Raw genomic sequence first — 14,498 nt, 5'->3', positions numbered from 1 at the left:
AGCCACTAAAGTTGTCAGCCAAAAGCACTGCGAATCCACCTGATGCGCTCGTTGCCGAGGTTGGAAACAGGAAAATGTTTCTTCTCCCTGTTGTGTGCGTGTGTTTTCCCTCCTCACCCACGATTAAATCTAATTTCTCAGGAGCTGTGGAGATTGGATTGAGCTGATAAAGTGACTTAATTTTCTACAGTTGACTTTTCTTTGGTCTAACCTTTAAAACAACACCCTCAGGTCAACGCTTTGAATATTGTCTAAAAATATCCACAGTGTTTCTATGTAGCTGGAAAATTCATTCTTATGTTTATCTAATGTTTTACATTAATGTATTAATTCTGCACAGGCCCCAAAATTAACAAAACTTTTTTTTTAAATAACCAGCATTTATAAAGATGCTTAATTTAAGCTGAAATTCAGTGGCTATATGGTTTTAATGTGTATTTTTTATGGACGGATCAGCTTTGGGATGAGTTTGATGGATTCAGCACACGGATTGATCAGAGGGAGATTAGAGTGCTTGACGTCAGAAACTGCAAACAAATGGTCCTATAAAAAGAGCAAACCTGTTTGGTAAAAAAAAAAAAAAAAAGGAAAACACTCTTGGCACAGACTGAGGTTAGAGAGCACAGCATACACGCTGTCACTCCTGTTACAAGCAAACAAAGTCACAACTTATAAGCTCGAAGATGCCCCTTTCAAGCAGCTCCACGTCCTCCTCTAAGAGCATCCGCAGAGCAGCATCCGAACTGGAGAGGTCGGACTCCATCACGGTAAGAAACCACAAATTCACAACCTACAATTTATTTGACAAGTTTCAGACTTTAGCTTTATTCGTTTATGTTTTTAGAAGTTGTATTTAAAATGTCTTAACTCTAAATTTAAAGAACGCGTGGCGACCTGTCCATTACGCAGCGGCTGTGCCAAATCTTTTACGCAGCGGGCGCGCAAAATGTTTTCACCACATTGGTAAAAACGCACGTCCTAACGAGCCCCGGTGTTCAAATAGGTGCTTTTGCAGCTTTTTTTTAAAGGATTTACCTCGATTGCATTGCTGTTCCGATGCGCATTTGGAGATGGAAAGCGCTTCCATCCAAAGAACAGCTCAGCTGCGCATGTGAGACCAAATCAGAAAAATGCACGACTCTTTTATTTCGCTCTTTCTTTCTTTTCCCTTTTGTTCTTTTTTTCATCTTTCGTTTGGTTGAAGCAGTCTCCAAGGTTCGTGGGCAGAAGGCAGAGCTTGATCGAAGATGCGCGGAAGGAGAGGGAAGCCGCGGCTGCAGCGGCGGAGGCTGCTGGGACCAGTGAGCAGATCGTGTTTGAGGAGGAAGATGGAAAAGCGCTTCTCAACGTCTTCTTCGTTTTAAGGAGCTCCAAGACTCCTGCGCTGTCCCGGACACTCAAGGTGTTTGAGGTACAATAAGAGAATTATATTAAGAATTGATGTTTTTATACTTAACATATAAAAAAAAAAAAAAAAACTCTTGACAATATAACCTACTGGGACACATGAATAAAGATGGATAATTAAGTGGCACAAATGATCAGATCTTCATTAGCGTGAACCAGGTTTAAGTGTTTTCTTGAAATATTTTATACATTTCAAGTAATTTAAAAAATCATTTTCCACGTATATTTTACAAATATTAATGTAAATATAAAAGCATATATTTGAAAGAACATGTACTTTTTGGTTGCATCTTAAAGCACTCAACTTACTTTATTTTCTATAACAGAGTTGCCAACATTAAAGTAAGTTATTGTTTCCACATCATTTATCCAAGAATATGTATTTCCATGTTTATTTTAAATTGAAGGCAGATGTTTTATGTCCTATAAATGTGCTTTATCCACTCTGTTTAAAGCAAAGGTGTCAAATCCTGGTCTTCAAGGGTCACTATCATGCATGTTTTCTATAGTTCTCTGCTCCTGGATATAATCGATGGGTGACTAACAGGTTTCTGCTGAGCATGAAAAGATAATTCAACCATCAGGTGTGTTGGAGCAGGGAAACAGTAAAACATGGAGGATAGTGGCCCTCAAGGACCAGGAGTGGACACCCCTGTGTCTTGTATTGTTGACAAAGCTACCTGTTAGAATTCTGACTGTATTTTAGACATTTGAAGCAAAGATTCACCACTTGGAGACGCGGCCATGCAGGAAGCTTAAAGACAGCCTTGAGGGCCTGGAGTACTTTGTCCGCTGTGAGGTCCACCTGTCAGACGTCAGCACTCTGGTCAGCTCCATCAAGAGGAACGCAGAGGATGTCAAAACCACTAAAGAAGTCAAATGTGATTTCACAATCTTACTTTTTATTTCTCCCCAAGACGTGAATATTTGCATCTGTTTTGCTCCCAAACAAAGCACAAGTGATGTTTTCTTGTTTTCTATATTAGTTCATTGGTTCCCAAAGAAAATGGCTGAGCTGGACAGATGCCATCATCTGGTCACAAAATTTGATCCAGACTTAGATCAAGACCATCCTGTGAGTAATGCATTTTGCCAGAAGCAAATAAGAACAGAAGTATAATTTACAGCAGATGGGTAATGCTTTGGACCATTATGTTGTTATATAGAAATATATTATATTTGAACAGGGCTACAGTGATCCTGTCTACAGACAGAGGAGAAAAATGATCGGTGACATTGCTTTCACATACAAATTGTGAGATACTTTTTTTTTTTCCTGGTTGTTTTACAGACAGCTTTTTGTAAAAAAAAAAAAATAACAACAATGGTAGGTTTTACATTTTCCTGAGAAATGTGTCCACATGTTTGTCTCCAGTGGGCAGCCAATTCCCAGAGTGGACTACACTGCGGAGGAGATTAGCACTTGGTAAGAGCTGCTGCATGCTTCTTTCAAATAGGAAATACAAAGAGCATATGATGTGTGGTGCAACTAAGATGAAATCAAACTTAAACAAAACTCTGTTATCCATTTTAGGAACAAAAAAACTTGTTGGCAAAGTCACTTTGATCTTGTTTCTAATGATAAATCAAATTGTATTCTGCAGGAGGATATGATATGTCATTGTTTTATATAAATTAGGACAGAAGGTGACAGCAAAGCAGACTATGATGATGCAGTCGAACACAAAACAAGTAATTTTACAAGATCAGCAAACAGATTTTGTAGATTTAATCTAAAAGTCTAGATTTCTTTTTAAAAGTGTTTAGTCAGGCTCTTGTGGTAAAAATAAAAAAAAAATGCATTTTTAAAATGAGGAGTAAAACACTGTTTTTAAATTTTTAAACAAACTATAACAGCACAAAACATTGAAGACATGCATTGATCAGGCGTCCAAAATGATGGACATTTACAATCTCTGGAGGATTTCTTGAGGTTGTCGGTACACCGCAGCATTAGCAACGGATTTAAGAATTAACATCTTAAGCTCTGCCGTGTTCTCTGACTCATTCTGCAACATGTTCTTGCATGCCCTGCTGAGGCTGGAGCTATGAATAGATGCAGGTTTTCCCATGAGAACATTGCAATGAAACTGACGTTTCACTCACTTTACCAGTTAGAGGTCATAGTGTCACGACTGATGACTGGATGAATTATATTTAAAAAAAAAGGATGAAAAATAGCCAAACCATATACAGAATGATGATGAACTACAGCGCGGTTGTGGTGCAAAATCAGTTTCTATGAAATTCATGATCAGCTTGTTAGATTTTACTTAAAAAAAAAACTAAATTTGTATTTCATCCCATCTTCATTCAGGCAACAAGTCTATTCAACCTTGAGGGATTTGTACACCACCCACGCCTGCGTAGAACACCTCGAGGCCTTCCGTCTGCTGGAGAGGCATTGTGGGTACAGTCCGGACAACATTCCCCAGTTGGAAGATGTGTCACGCTTTCTCAAAGGTGCTGCCTGCAGGGTGAAGCGATGAAAGCAGCGCAACCTAAACACAGATGTGAGGTGACCATCAGGGCTTGATTATTTCTGCTTCTCTCACAGAACGCACGGGGTTTCAGCTGCGTCCGGTGGCGGGCCTGCTCTCCGCCAGAGACTTCCTGGCCAGTCTGGCATTCCGAGTGTTCCAGTGCACCCAGTACATCCGACACGCCTCGTCTCCCATGCACTCCCCAGAACCGTGAGAACGCCTGTGGATCCTCCGTCATTGTTTCATGTAGGGGTGTCAAACTCAGTTATACCAAAAAGGAGCCAAAAATGTAAAAACTATGTCTGAGCCACGGGCCACTTTCAGCTGATACATTAACTCGAGTCAGATACATGATATCTGTTCTTGGTTGCACGTTCATGAGAGTTTGATTTGTCTCACTTGATGTTCTACTCTTTCCACATCAGAATCAGTAATGACAGAATGATCCAGCCATCTTTCTGACTTCAAAGTTAACCAGCGGGCAAGAGAAGTCTATACTAAATGATGTATTTATCAGTTGTTTTAAAGACAAAAACGAGAAGATATACAATATTTTACATTTAAATTATCATCTTGGAGGACCAGATTTGGCCCGCGGCTCTTGAGTTTGACATGTGTCATCTTGTGCACCAACAATTTGTGATGTCAGATGACCTGACTGAGAATTCTTGGATTTAATACTTGAATGACTGAGCATGAACTTCGTTGCCTTGTACCACTTTGGCTGTGGCTGTCTGCCTGGGAGGAGTTGACGGGGGACAGGACGGCCCCCAGAAACCATCTTAGCCCCAGCAAACTGGTTAGTCCACTTAAGAAGTTTACTGCTTGGTGGGGAAACAGTTTACTGGAACTCCTCAGACTGATGAAGCCTTCCGGATAGAGGGCGAAACATCTCTATAAGAAAGACACTGTCCAGATGGCCCGACTGAGCATTATTGGATTTGATACCTGGATGATGGAGCATGAACTTTATTGTTAACAATTTGTGGACTTATTTACATAATAAAAATCTGGAAAGTTAGGGGTTAATTTAAATTACCATTAGTCATCACCATGTCCTCAATGGGTTAGCTTCTGTGATGTGTGTTTAATGTACTGGTATTCAACCGAGCTTCTCTTTATCTTCAGTGACTGCGTCCACGAGCTGCTGGGCCACGTTCCCATGCTGGCTGATCGCACGTTTGCTCAGTTTTCACAGGTTAGAGTCTCTGGAAAGCTTATTATTGTCCATGTTGTGCTGCAATGTTCTGAAAACAATTATTGCTTGTTTTGTTGGCAGAATCTAGGACTAGCATCTCTGGGGGCATCAGATGAAGATATTGAGAAACTGTCCACAGTAAGACAACTCTAACAAACCAGGGGGACTGCGTTCAAATGATCTGCTTTTATGATGATAAAATCTTTGTTCCACACAAATAACGAATCACTTGTCCAAACTAGTTATCTTGCTGTTTTCATAATGCAGTTTTGTTTCTCCCACTAGCTGTACTGGTTCACAGTTGAGTATGGCCTTTGTAAACAAAATGGTGAGGTTAAGGCTTATGGGGCTGGACTGCTTTCCTCTTACGGAGAACTTGTGGTATGTTCCAGCATGTTTTTCACTTTCTTTCAAAACAAGAATCAAAGCCAGCTGATCTCCCAGCTAATTCCTTTTCCTGTTACCTCCTCCCAGCACTGCCTGTCTGATGAACCAGAGACCCGAGAGTTTGATCCAGAGGCTGCAGCGGTGCAGCCTTATCAAGACCAGACGTACCAGCCCGTCTACTTTGTTTCAGAGAGCTTTCTGGATGCCAAAGAGAAATTCAGGTACTTTATTGAACCAGAAAAAAAACACAAGGTCATAATGTAAAAGAGAGAATAAAACAGGGTTATGTCAGGACAAGGTCAGAGAACAGCCAGCCAAACCCAGAGGCCACAAACTTCTGCAGGTCAACCATTGCAGCCAGAAAACAGCTGCTACTAATATAGTCTTTCTTACCAAGAAAAATGTTGGAGTTTTATTTGGCAAACGCATGAAATGCTGCTCTTCAAAACAAGTGGCTTCGGTGAGTGTTTTGACAGTCGTCAGCCTCTGGTGGAACACAGCTCTTGACCTCCTTGCCGCAGTAGATGAGAAAATCAGCGAGGGGATGTTTGGAGAAGCACAGTGGATATGGAATACACAAACAGTGCTTCTAAACAGGGCTGTTTCACATATTATGAAAAGATTTCTTTTACCCACACACCACAGGCCAACCTGATTTTTTTTTTTTTTTTTTTAGCTAAGTGAAATGCTCAGATTTATAATTTAGGTTTTGAACTTTACCGCCTGTTTTTGTGCCCGACTTTCACCAGGGCCTACGTATCTGGTATCAAGCGTCCCTTCTCGGTCAGGTTTGATCCATACACTTGCACTGTTGAAGTCCTGGACAACCCCCTAAAGATCCAAGGAGGACTGGAAAGTGTGAAGGATGAGCTCAAGGTGCTGACAGACGCCCTCAGTGTTTTGTCGTGATGGAGCCCCAGTCCTGTTTGTGGTCCTCCTGCTGTTGCTTGTTTCCTCCCTGCTTGAGCTCTGCAGCATCTGTTATGTGACCAGATTGATGTGTTTCTCTTTCTGTGCCGAACCTCCAGTTTGACGCTGAGTTGTTGCTTGTTCTTGTTGTAAAGCTGCCTGATTGACCGGCAGTGTTGCAACCGTTAAAACCTCAAAAAGGCAGAGTGCAAAAAGCCTCCAAAGATGTTTTGTTTGATGCTTTGTTTGGTTTGGATGCCTTTGTGACATGATGTGGTTTTACTTGACTGGGCTGTTTTGTGCTTTTAAAATCATCATAATAAAAAAGGTCTATAGTTTGAGGAACGTGTTAACATCAGAGCCAAAATGAAGAGGAGCTGTAATCATGAATGTATTAAAAAAGTGAATATTTTCAAATGTGTAAAATCAAAGTAACATTATAGTGGCAATTAAGGCACATATTTAACTAAATTATTTTATATATACATAAGCATATGTGTGGTGTTTTGTCTTGCCTTGTATTTCATGTGTAAATGCATTTAAAACAATTCTGTGTAATAAAATGTTCAAAGTAATGTGTAAAAAATTAAAAAGTCTCCAAGAAAATATTTTACTATAATGTTTTAAACTAAAAAATTATGGATCTGCAATTGAAGTAGAAATTTGTTCATTTTGAAATGTTAGGACTTTTTTGCAGCTTGCTTATTGGCCACTGGAGGGCGCTGTCTGACAGGTATCTAATTGTATAACCATTATCAGGGATCGACTACAATATTTTGCTTTTCATGCTAATTTGGTGCTACACCTGATTTATAATTTAAAAATAAAGTCAAAGATAAGGTGAAAATTATATTAAAGGCCAAATTAGTTTTTATAATTACAAAAAAAGCCCTCTATTAGTCAAATATTTTCAACATCAGGGTATTTGCATGATCTGGGGTGTGTATATTTTTAAAATAAAATTAAACAAATGCCAAATTTTACATTAATGAACCATCTTTGGGTAGTGTAGATCTACCATAGGGACAACATGTGGCCCTTAGTAAAGAAAAAGTCTTCATGTGCTCGAAGCCATTGTCCAATCAGAGCTAAATAAAGACATTTCAATAATGTGCCACGGTGAATTTTATTATTATTCTTGTGATCAAACAAAACAGACTTCTTTAAGTGGCCGATGATAAAGATGGACGTGAGCATGTTAGCTGTTGAGCTGGTTTAAGATCAAGTTTACTTTTAGCCTAATAAAATGTAAACTGCCTGCAACTCATCATATCTGACTTTAAGAAATTAGTATAAAATAAATAAAAAAGACAATAATAATTTTGCAAACCCATGCAGAATGGCTTGAGACGGTTTGAGATGAAGATGGAGGCCTCTAAAAGTTTGTGTCCAGGGGCCTAGTGAGGGGTTTTCGCCCTAACTTGATCTTTGGGTGTCCTGTCTGGACATATTACCTGTTGGTTGAAGTTGTTAATCAGACCCTGGATCAGTTAAAGTGGCTTCAAAAAGAAAAAAGAAAAAAAAACAGAGGTACATTATGAGTGCCAGCAGATGTCAGTCTGGCTCAGGAGACCCACTCAGACCCTGTGTGGAAGACTTACATAATTAAACACGTTTATAGACACAAAAAGTAAAGGTGCTTTATCAGATTCTGCTTTAATTATCTGCATTATAGGAAACACCTGAATGGGGATTTTATTGTTGGGTTGTATTTGTAATATTTGCCCACAGTGTTTGAATTTATTCTGATTTTTATCATCGCATGATGCAATAGAAATCAGTTAAGTTTGTGTGTGAGGCCACCAGCATCCTGCCTCTGGGAACACATCCACTCCACAGTCAGACACCTTTGACCCCCACCAGTGACGACATCCACACCTGAGTCAGAGCACGGCCGCAGACACTGGGCACACGGATGCCTTTGGATCTTTGCTCTTAATTAAAGGGCAGAGACATTGACATTTTTCCTGGAGTCGTAGGAATTACGGCTATTCTTGTTCAGTCTGCGCCCTGTGTGTAAACATTCTGATTGCAGGTTACAGTGCGTAAACACAGGGGGGGGGGGGGGGATGCCAATGAGACTTTCTCCCTCTCTCGTTCTCATTTCTTTCTTTAAGCACTTTTCCATAAAACATCTCTGGGCCATTTTTTTTTTTATCAACCGTGAAGAGAGGAGGAGCGACGGGATGGGGTGGGTGTAAAGGGGCGTGTTTTGGTATAAAATACCTCTCCCTGAGAAGTTTTGCCTGTCGCCTGGTCTTTGGGACAGCCTCTCACACACCATCTCTATATAGCCTCACCAACTGGGAAACTAACTCACCTGCAACATCTCCAAGCAAAAGACAACAATAAAGCTCCCACCACCTTTACTGCCATCTGCCATGGAAACCCAGCAAAGACACGGACTCCACGCACTTTGCCACACCTGCCGGAGAACAGAGAACAGCAGAATCAAGGTAAACCACTGGAGTTTCGTAGTTTGAAATGCTCCGTGCGCGCAGTGAACGAGCTTGGAGAGATATTTGCTTGTCTCATCAAAGCGAGGAAACAGCTCCGGCTTTAGGACATCCTTGCTTTGCATCAGTTTTTTTTTTTTTTTAATGCAATTTGACCAACCCGGGTCTACAAATTTGCATCAGCAGGATTTAAAAAAAAAAAAAAAAAAAAGTTTTAGGATGCATAATCTAGAAAAGGGACCAGGGAAGCTTTGGCGCATTTGCGTCTTGGACAGAGAAGTGAAAATGGTGCGTGTTTTAATGTGCTCTGCGTGGCGCGCCGGGACGCGGGGCAAACAGCTGGTCGTGTTGCCGGCAGATAGGGGGCGGTAGGTCTGAGGGTCATTGAGCTCACTCCGGGGTGAGCAGGGGGAAAATATATGCTGAGTCTGGCTTTTCGGGTAGTTAACTATCGAGCAGCCGGCCTTGCAACTTTTTGGAGAGTTGTGCAAGACGGTGAAAGCTACAGATACTGACGGTCCCCCCCCTTCAGAATAAGCACTTCTCTCAGGTGGCAAACACATGACATCAGCTGATTAAAGTCAGGGCAGCGGGTGTGGGGTGTTTTATACTGACATTTTTTTTTTTATAATCATTTAACTACTGTGAAGTTACTGGGTCAGTGCGCGGGGCAGCTTCTGACACTGAGCGCGCATGAGTTTAAGACTTTAATCTCTCACATTATAAAACAAAACATCTGGCTGTGATCTTGCTCGAATGGGTCTCACATCTTGCAGGTTTTGTTTAAGTCGTGGTGACTCTTTGCTCTTGTGTGTGTTTCTGCTGCAGGTCAAGAAGATGTCCTCGTCCAGCCGCGCGCTGCTCTTCGCGCTGGCTCTCGCGCTCTACGCGGTGGAAATGGCCTCGGCGGAGACGTTGTGTGGGGGAGAGCTGGTGGATGCGCTGCAGTTTGTCTGCGAAGACAGAGGCTTCTATTTCAGTAGGTGCACCCCCGCGCATTTTGGAGCATCACACGTTTTTTGTGCACAAATGCATATTATCTGTATGTTATTGTCCTCCTGTTGCACCCCCTCTGTTGTTCCTTTGCGCGCACATCTGTTTGGATAGCTGAGGCCGTCTGTGGCTGTGTGGTATGCGTGTTTGCTGTTTTTCTTTCTTACGCACTGACGCCCATACGCGCGCGCGCGTGCACTCCGAGGGAGAGAGATTATAGCCAGCTGTGTGTCTCAAGCAGCTCGTCCAGGCAGCCCCTACCTCTCAGTGCACATGAAAAGGCCGGCGACTTGCGAAGGCACACACGACTCAGCCACACAATGGGCCACTTGTTTACCAGTAAAGTAATAGCACCCCGAGAGGCATACCAGTCACCTCAGCACCAGTATTCCCAGGCCAGGAGACCACACTGATGAGCTGGACTGGGTGGAGGTGGGGGTGGGGGGTTGATGTCAGGCTAAGAGGGAAGAAGATCATTAACATCTCTTCTGCTCATTGCTCCTGTTGTATTGATGGCAGTGCAGCTGTAAAAGCTTTATATGCCGGGAGCGTCGTTGTTAATCCTCCACTGGATTACATTGTGTTTGCTCACTGTGCAGCGTTTGTGACACAAGTTTACACTTTATTTTTGGACTGATAAACGATTGTTTTAACAGACAAGCAGCGTGCTTGTGTAAGTCTCCAATCAGAACCATCATTATCCATTTTGGGCCATAGATGTGCTCCCTCCTCTTCGCCTCCTCCCTCTCCCTGGATAACTCATTTCTTTTCTTTTTTTTCCTCTCATGTTCCTCTTCCTGCAATCAAATCTAGCCATGCCTCTCATGAGATTTCTCCGACATTGTGTGGGTTGCAGGGCTTCAAACAAGGCCTTTATTGATTGTGTATAATGTTACCTTGTGCAACATGCTAACCATCCACCCCCCTCACCTCATTCTTTAGCATGTTTCTCTTTGACAAAGTCCCTTTTTAGATTTGTATTATCTTCCTTTTTGTGCGCTAATTCCTTTTAGCTGCCTATCCCCGTTTCTTCGACAAGCTGCAGGAGTTGTAACCTTATATGTTTACTCTGAAGTATTCGAGACATCTTGTCAGGTTTTTTTGTCACTCCCTTTCGGTCACTACAGCACACAGTGTTTACTTGTGTATACTTCCATTTAAGGACTTCAAAATAGGCCTAATCAGATTATCCTTTACACCAAAAATATTTGTTGCAGTTGGTCACAGATTTCCTTTTATCCTCTTTTCTCCAAAGGCTGTGATGATTGTTGAAGTAATCCTGCAACAACAACCTAGATTCATTATTGGGCCAGTGCGGTGTTTTTTTAGGTTCTAACCTCGCCCTCTACATTGCCTTTTTTTAATCTCTGCTGTGTTTCTCCTCAGGTAGACCAACCAGCAGGGGTAACAACAGGCGCTCCCAGAACCGTGGGATCGTAGAGGAGTGTTGTTTCCGTAGCTGTGACCTCAACTTGTTGGAGCAGTATTGTGCCAAACCGGCCAAGTCTGAGAGGGACGTGTCGGCTACCTCTCTACAGGTCATACCCGTGATGCCCACACTAAAGCAGGTGCGTCTAAACAACAACGCTCGCAAAAGTGCTAATTCAGGCCTTTATCTGCTCTCTCATCTCTTGGACCTCCATTTACTGATGCACCTCACCCCTATGCCTCTGATGTTGAGTAAAAACTGAGTACGGCACGGAAACGAGTTTATCTTGCTTGATGATCAATGCTGAGCAGTGAAGTGCTGACCATCATGGAAACTATCAAGGCAGTCACAGAACATTATATCCAAGAGATGACAGAGTCATATTGTGTTTATGTGCCTGAGAGATGATGAACAAAACAGAATGTGTTGATCGTCTGATTAATAGGGACAGAACAGCAAGTTCTTTAAAAAAAATAAAATAAATCTGGCGCTCGAAAACAACTGAGGTGAGGGAAGAGTTACAGAAATCCAGAGGATAGTCAAAGCATTTCAGATGCTTCCAATTCAGTCACAACATCGAACCTTTTTTTAAAAATCCCTTAAAATGTTCTTTAGTCAGACTTGGGAAAGCTTCTGTTTTTGTCTCAAAGATCACCTAAACTTAACAAATCTGCCTCCTAAATGCAGCAAATTGAAAGTGAAGAATAAACAAGCTGCCAGGGAATTAGTTTGGACATGTCTCCAGTTTGTCTCAGTAGGGAGAGTTGATGGGTACAGCCTGCTCTGGGGCCAGCTGTTCTCGGGCTATTGAGCAGGCTTGGAGCGAATGAAGGGAGATAAACACTCTTCAAGTGGCAGGACCAAAACAAGCCATTCACATGGAGCACTGGTTACTCACACGTAAATCCAAGCTTAGCTGCCAACACTCCCACTTTGTCTCAATCTCTGCTGCTCGAATCAGCCTCTATAACTGTTTAACCGTGTCTTTGGACATAGAAAATCTAAAACGACATTTCCGAGCAGCGTTTTTTTTAAATTTGGCCTGTGGAGGTCACGCAGTTCATTTGGTCGTAGGCTGAATGACAACATGCCTCTAATATGTATATGAAGGAAGAGTGGCCGCCTTTCCCTTTGACAATATGTTAAAGAGGCTGCACTAAGTGCTTGTTGACAACGTCTCTCAGTGGAGGAAACCAAAACAAGGGCACGCTGAAAGCGAGACCAGGCTGTTATGACGCGCAGCGCCACAAGAATGACGTTTGATTTCCATTTCACAGACCCAACAACGACTGAATTTTTCCTCACATAATAAACAGGGCTTTCCTCCGTTGTAATGAGCACTTGCACAGTATCTTATCTTTACTAATGAACTGACTCCCCTCTTCTCTTTCTGCCTGCACGCCACAATAGGAAGGCCCGAGGAAGCAGCATGCGACCGTGAAGTATTCCAAATACGATGTGTGGCAGAGGAGGGCGGCCCAGCGGCTCCGGAGGGGCGTCCCTGCCATCCTGAGGGCCAAAAAGTTTCGGAGGCAGGCGGAGAAGATTAAAGCCCAGGAGCAGTCAATCTTTCACAGGCCTCTGATCAGCCTTCCCAGCAAACTGCCCCCCGTGTTGCACACCACGGACAACTTTCTCAACCACAAATGAGCCCGCTGCCAGCCCTTTGCACAGACAAGAGTATGAGGGTGACAAAAAAGACTAGGGGATTATAGCTTTGTCTCTGACGTCATTTCTGTGGCAGTCCTCTTTGACCTTCCCTGCCCTGTCCAGGCCCACCAGTCCCTCCCCCCTGCTTTAGTCCACTACGTCTTGAACCCATGGCCCTTTTCTAATGCCCACCACCCCACCCCCATTTAAACCTCAGCCACCCACCCTTCTCTGGCACACAAACATGCTTTCACATTCTTCCTGTCTGAACTCTTTAGCGCCTTTTCTCTTTCAGTCACAGATACAAAAGGAACAAACACAAAAGTTGAAAAAAACTTTAACAATTTGGCTGAATGCAATTCAGGTGGATCCCTAAGCAAAAGAGAAACGGGAAGGGGGAAAAGAAGATGAAAGAGATCTGTGTTTCCAAGTGTCAAGAGGACACCTAGCAGATTTTTTTTTGTCCTGGTGGAAGACAACTGAAAGTGAAGAGCAGCTCGCATGAAAGAATTCATTCCACTTCATTTTTCCTGAGGCAAAAGAAAATCTCTGTTAGTTCTTTTTCCTATTAGTTTGCACCTCTACCTATAAAGGGACTTCCACACTGTAAGGAATTATTTTGCAAAATTAGATTCCTGTTCCAGCACCTTTTTTGACCACAAACAAAAAGCAGAAGAAAAAAAAAAAGTCTGCAAAATTGCACATTGCCACGGATTACGTCAAAGTAAAGAAAAAAAAAGCACTATTTTTTTTATGAACAATGAACGTGTAGCTTAAAAAATGTCATGGTGCTAGCTTTGGGAATGGACTCAAAGAAGAGGTTGAAAAGCACGTTATTTTTTCTTTTTTATTTTTGAATGAATATTAAACTTTCCGTTTTAAGGAAAGTGTGACTTTAAAAAAGGAAAATAAAGGATATGGGGGAGCTCCTGACAGTGGCGCTGTCAAGGGGGAAGAGTCACTGAGGAAAAATATGGGCTGTGTTGGCACCTAGGCTCATGGCGAGTACTAGCGGCTGCTCATTACCAGTTTGCCAGCATAAGCAGCAAAGGGGGCAACCTGAGACCTAGTCCTGGTTTCTCCAGTCTCTGAGGCTGCTGGACAAGACAGAGCAAACCAGGGACATATATGGGACACTGTGGACCACCTGGATTGGGACAGTACTTCGTGTTTGCCATGGCTTTGCGGACTGCTCTGACAGGAATTAACATGGCATGGACAAAGAACAAGTGGGATAATAATGATTATATTTTATTTTGTCTTTTTTCATATCAATGTTTTAATGAAAAAATAAGGAAAACCCTGTCAGTTTCTGGTACCGTGACATTCCTGTTTTTCCAACTTAGGCATTTTTTTGTTTGTTTTCGTGGTATTGTTTATTATTTTGCAGTTTTAAAGTAAAGGCACACAGTTTCAATTCAAAGGGAAAAACAAAACAGCAATAATGTCAACTAACATTTAATGTTTATTTTATATCAGTAGTATTCACCTGCTTTTGCCTGAAAACAAATACTTGAAAATACAGTGTGTGTATGTATGTAGTATGTATGTATATATAAATATGTATATATAAATATATATATATT

At 42.0% G+C, this 14,498-nt stretch overlaps 2 protein-coding genes across 2 annotated transcripts; both read left to right on the top strand.

The window, feature by feature from the left end:
• Window positions 1-274: 274 nt before the first annotated feature.
• Window positions 275-6,384, top strand: th (tyrosine hydroxylase). Its single transcript, XM_037682735.1, has 13 exons — window positions 275-767; window positions 1,208-1,411; window positions 2,114-2,288; window positions 2,394-2,482; window positions 2,595-2,662; window positions 2,783-2,833; window positions 3,725-3,870; window positions 3,965-4,100; window positions 5,019-5,088; window positions 5,170-5,226; window positions 5,374-5,469; window positions 5,563-5,696; window positions 6,225-6,384. Exons 1-13 carry the CDS (start codon window positions 684-686, stop codon window positions 6,382-6,384), a joined length of 1,470 nt encoding a protein of 489 aa, XP_037538663.1. The 5' UTR covers window positions 275-683.
• A 2,291-nt stretch (window positions 6,385-8,675) lies between these two features.
• igf2b (insulin-like growth factor 2b) lies at window positions 8,676-13,651 on the top strand. The gene is made up of 4 exons (XM_037683411.1): window positions 8,676-8,840; window positions 9,669-9,819; window positions 11,220-11,401; window positions 12,673-13,651. The coding sequence occupies exons 1-4, from the start codon at window positions 8,766-8,768 to the stop codon at window positions 12,910-12,912; spliced, it is 648 nt and encodes a 215-aa protein (XP_037539339.1). The 5' UTR covers window positions 8,676-8,765; the 3' UTR covers window positions 12,913-13,651.
• Window positions 13,652-14,498: the final 847 nt, after the last annotated feature.

Source organism: Nematolebias whitei, chromosome 10 (assembly GCF_014905685.2).
Source record: "Nematolebias whitei isolate Nwh7 chromosome 10, NemWhi1, whole genome shotgun sequence".
Classification (NCBI taxonomy): Eukaryota; Metazoa; Chordata; class Actinopteri; order Cyprinodontiformes; family Rivulidae; genus Nematolebias; species Nematolebias whitei.
The sequence above is the reverse complement of the archived record's forward strand: the minus strand, read 5'-3'. Positions and strand labels throughout refer to the sequence as shown.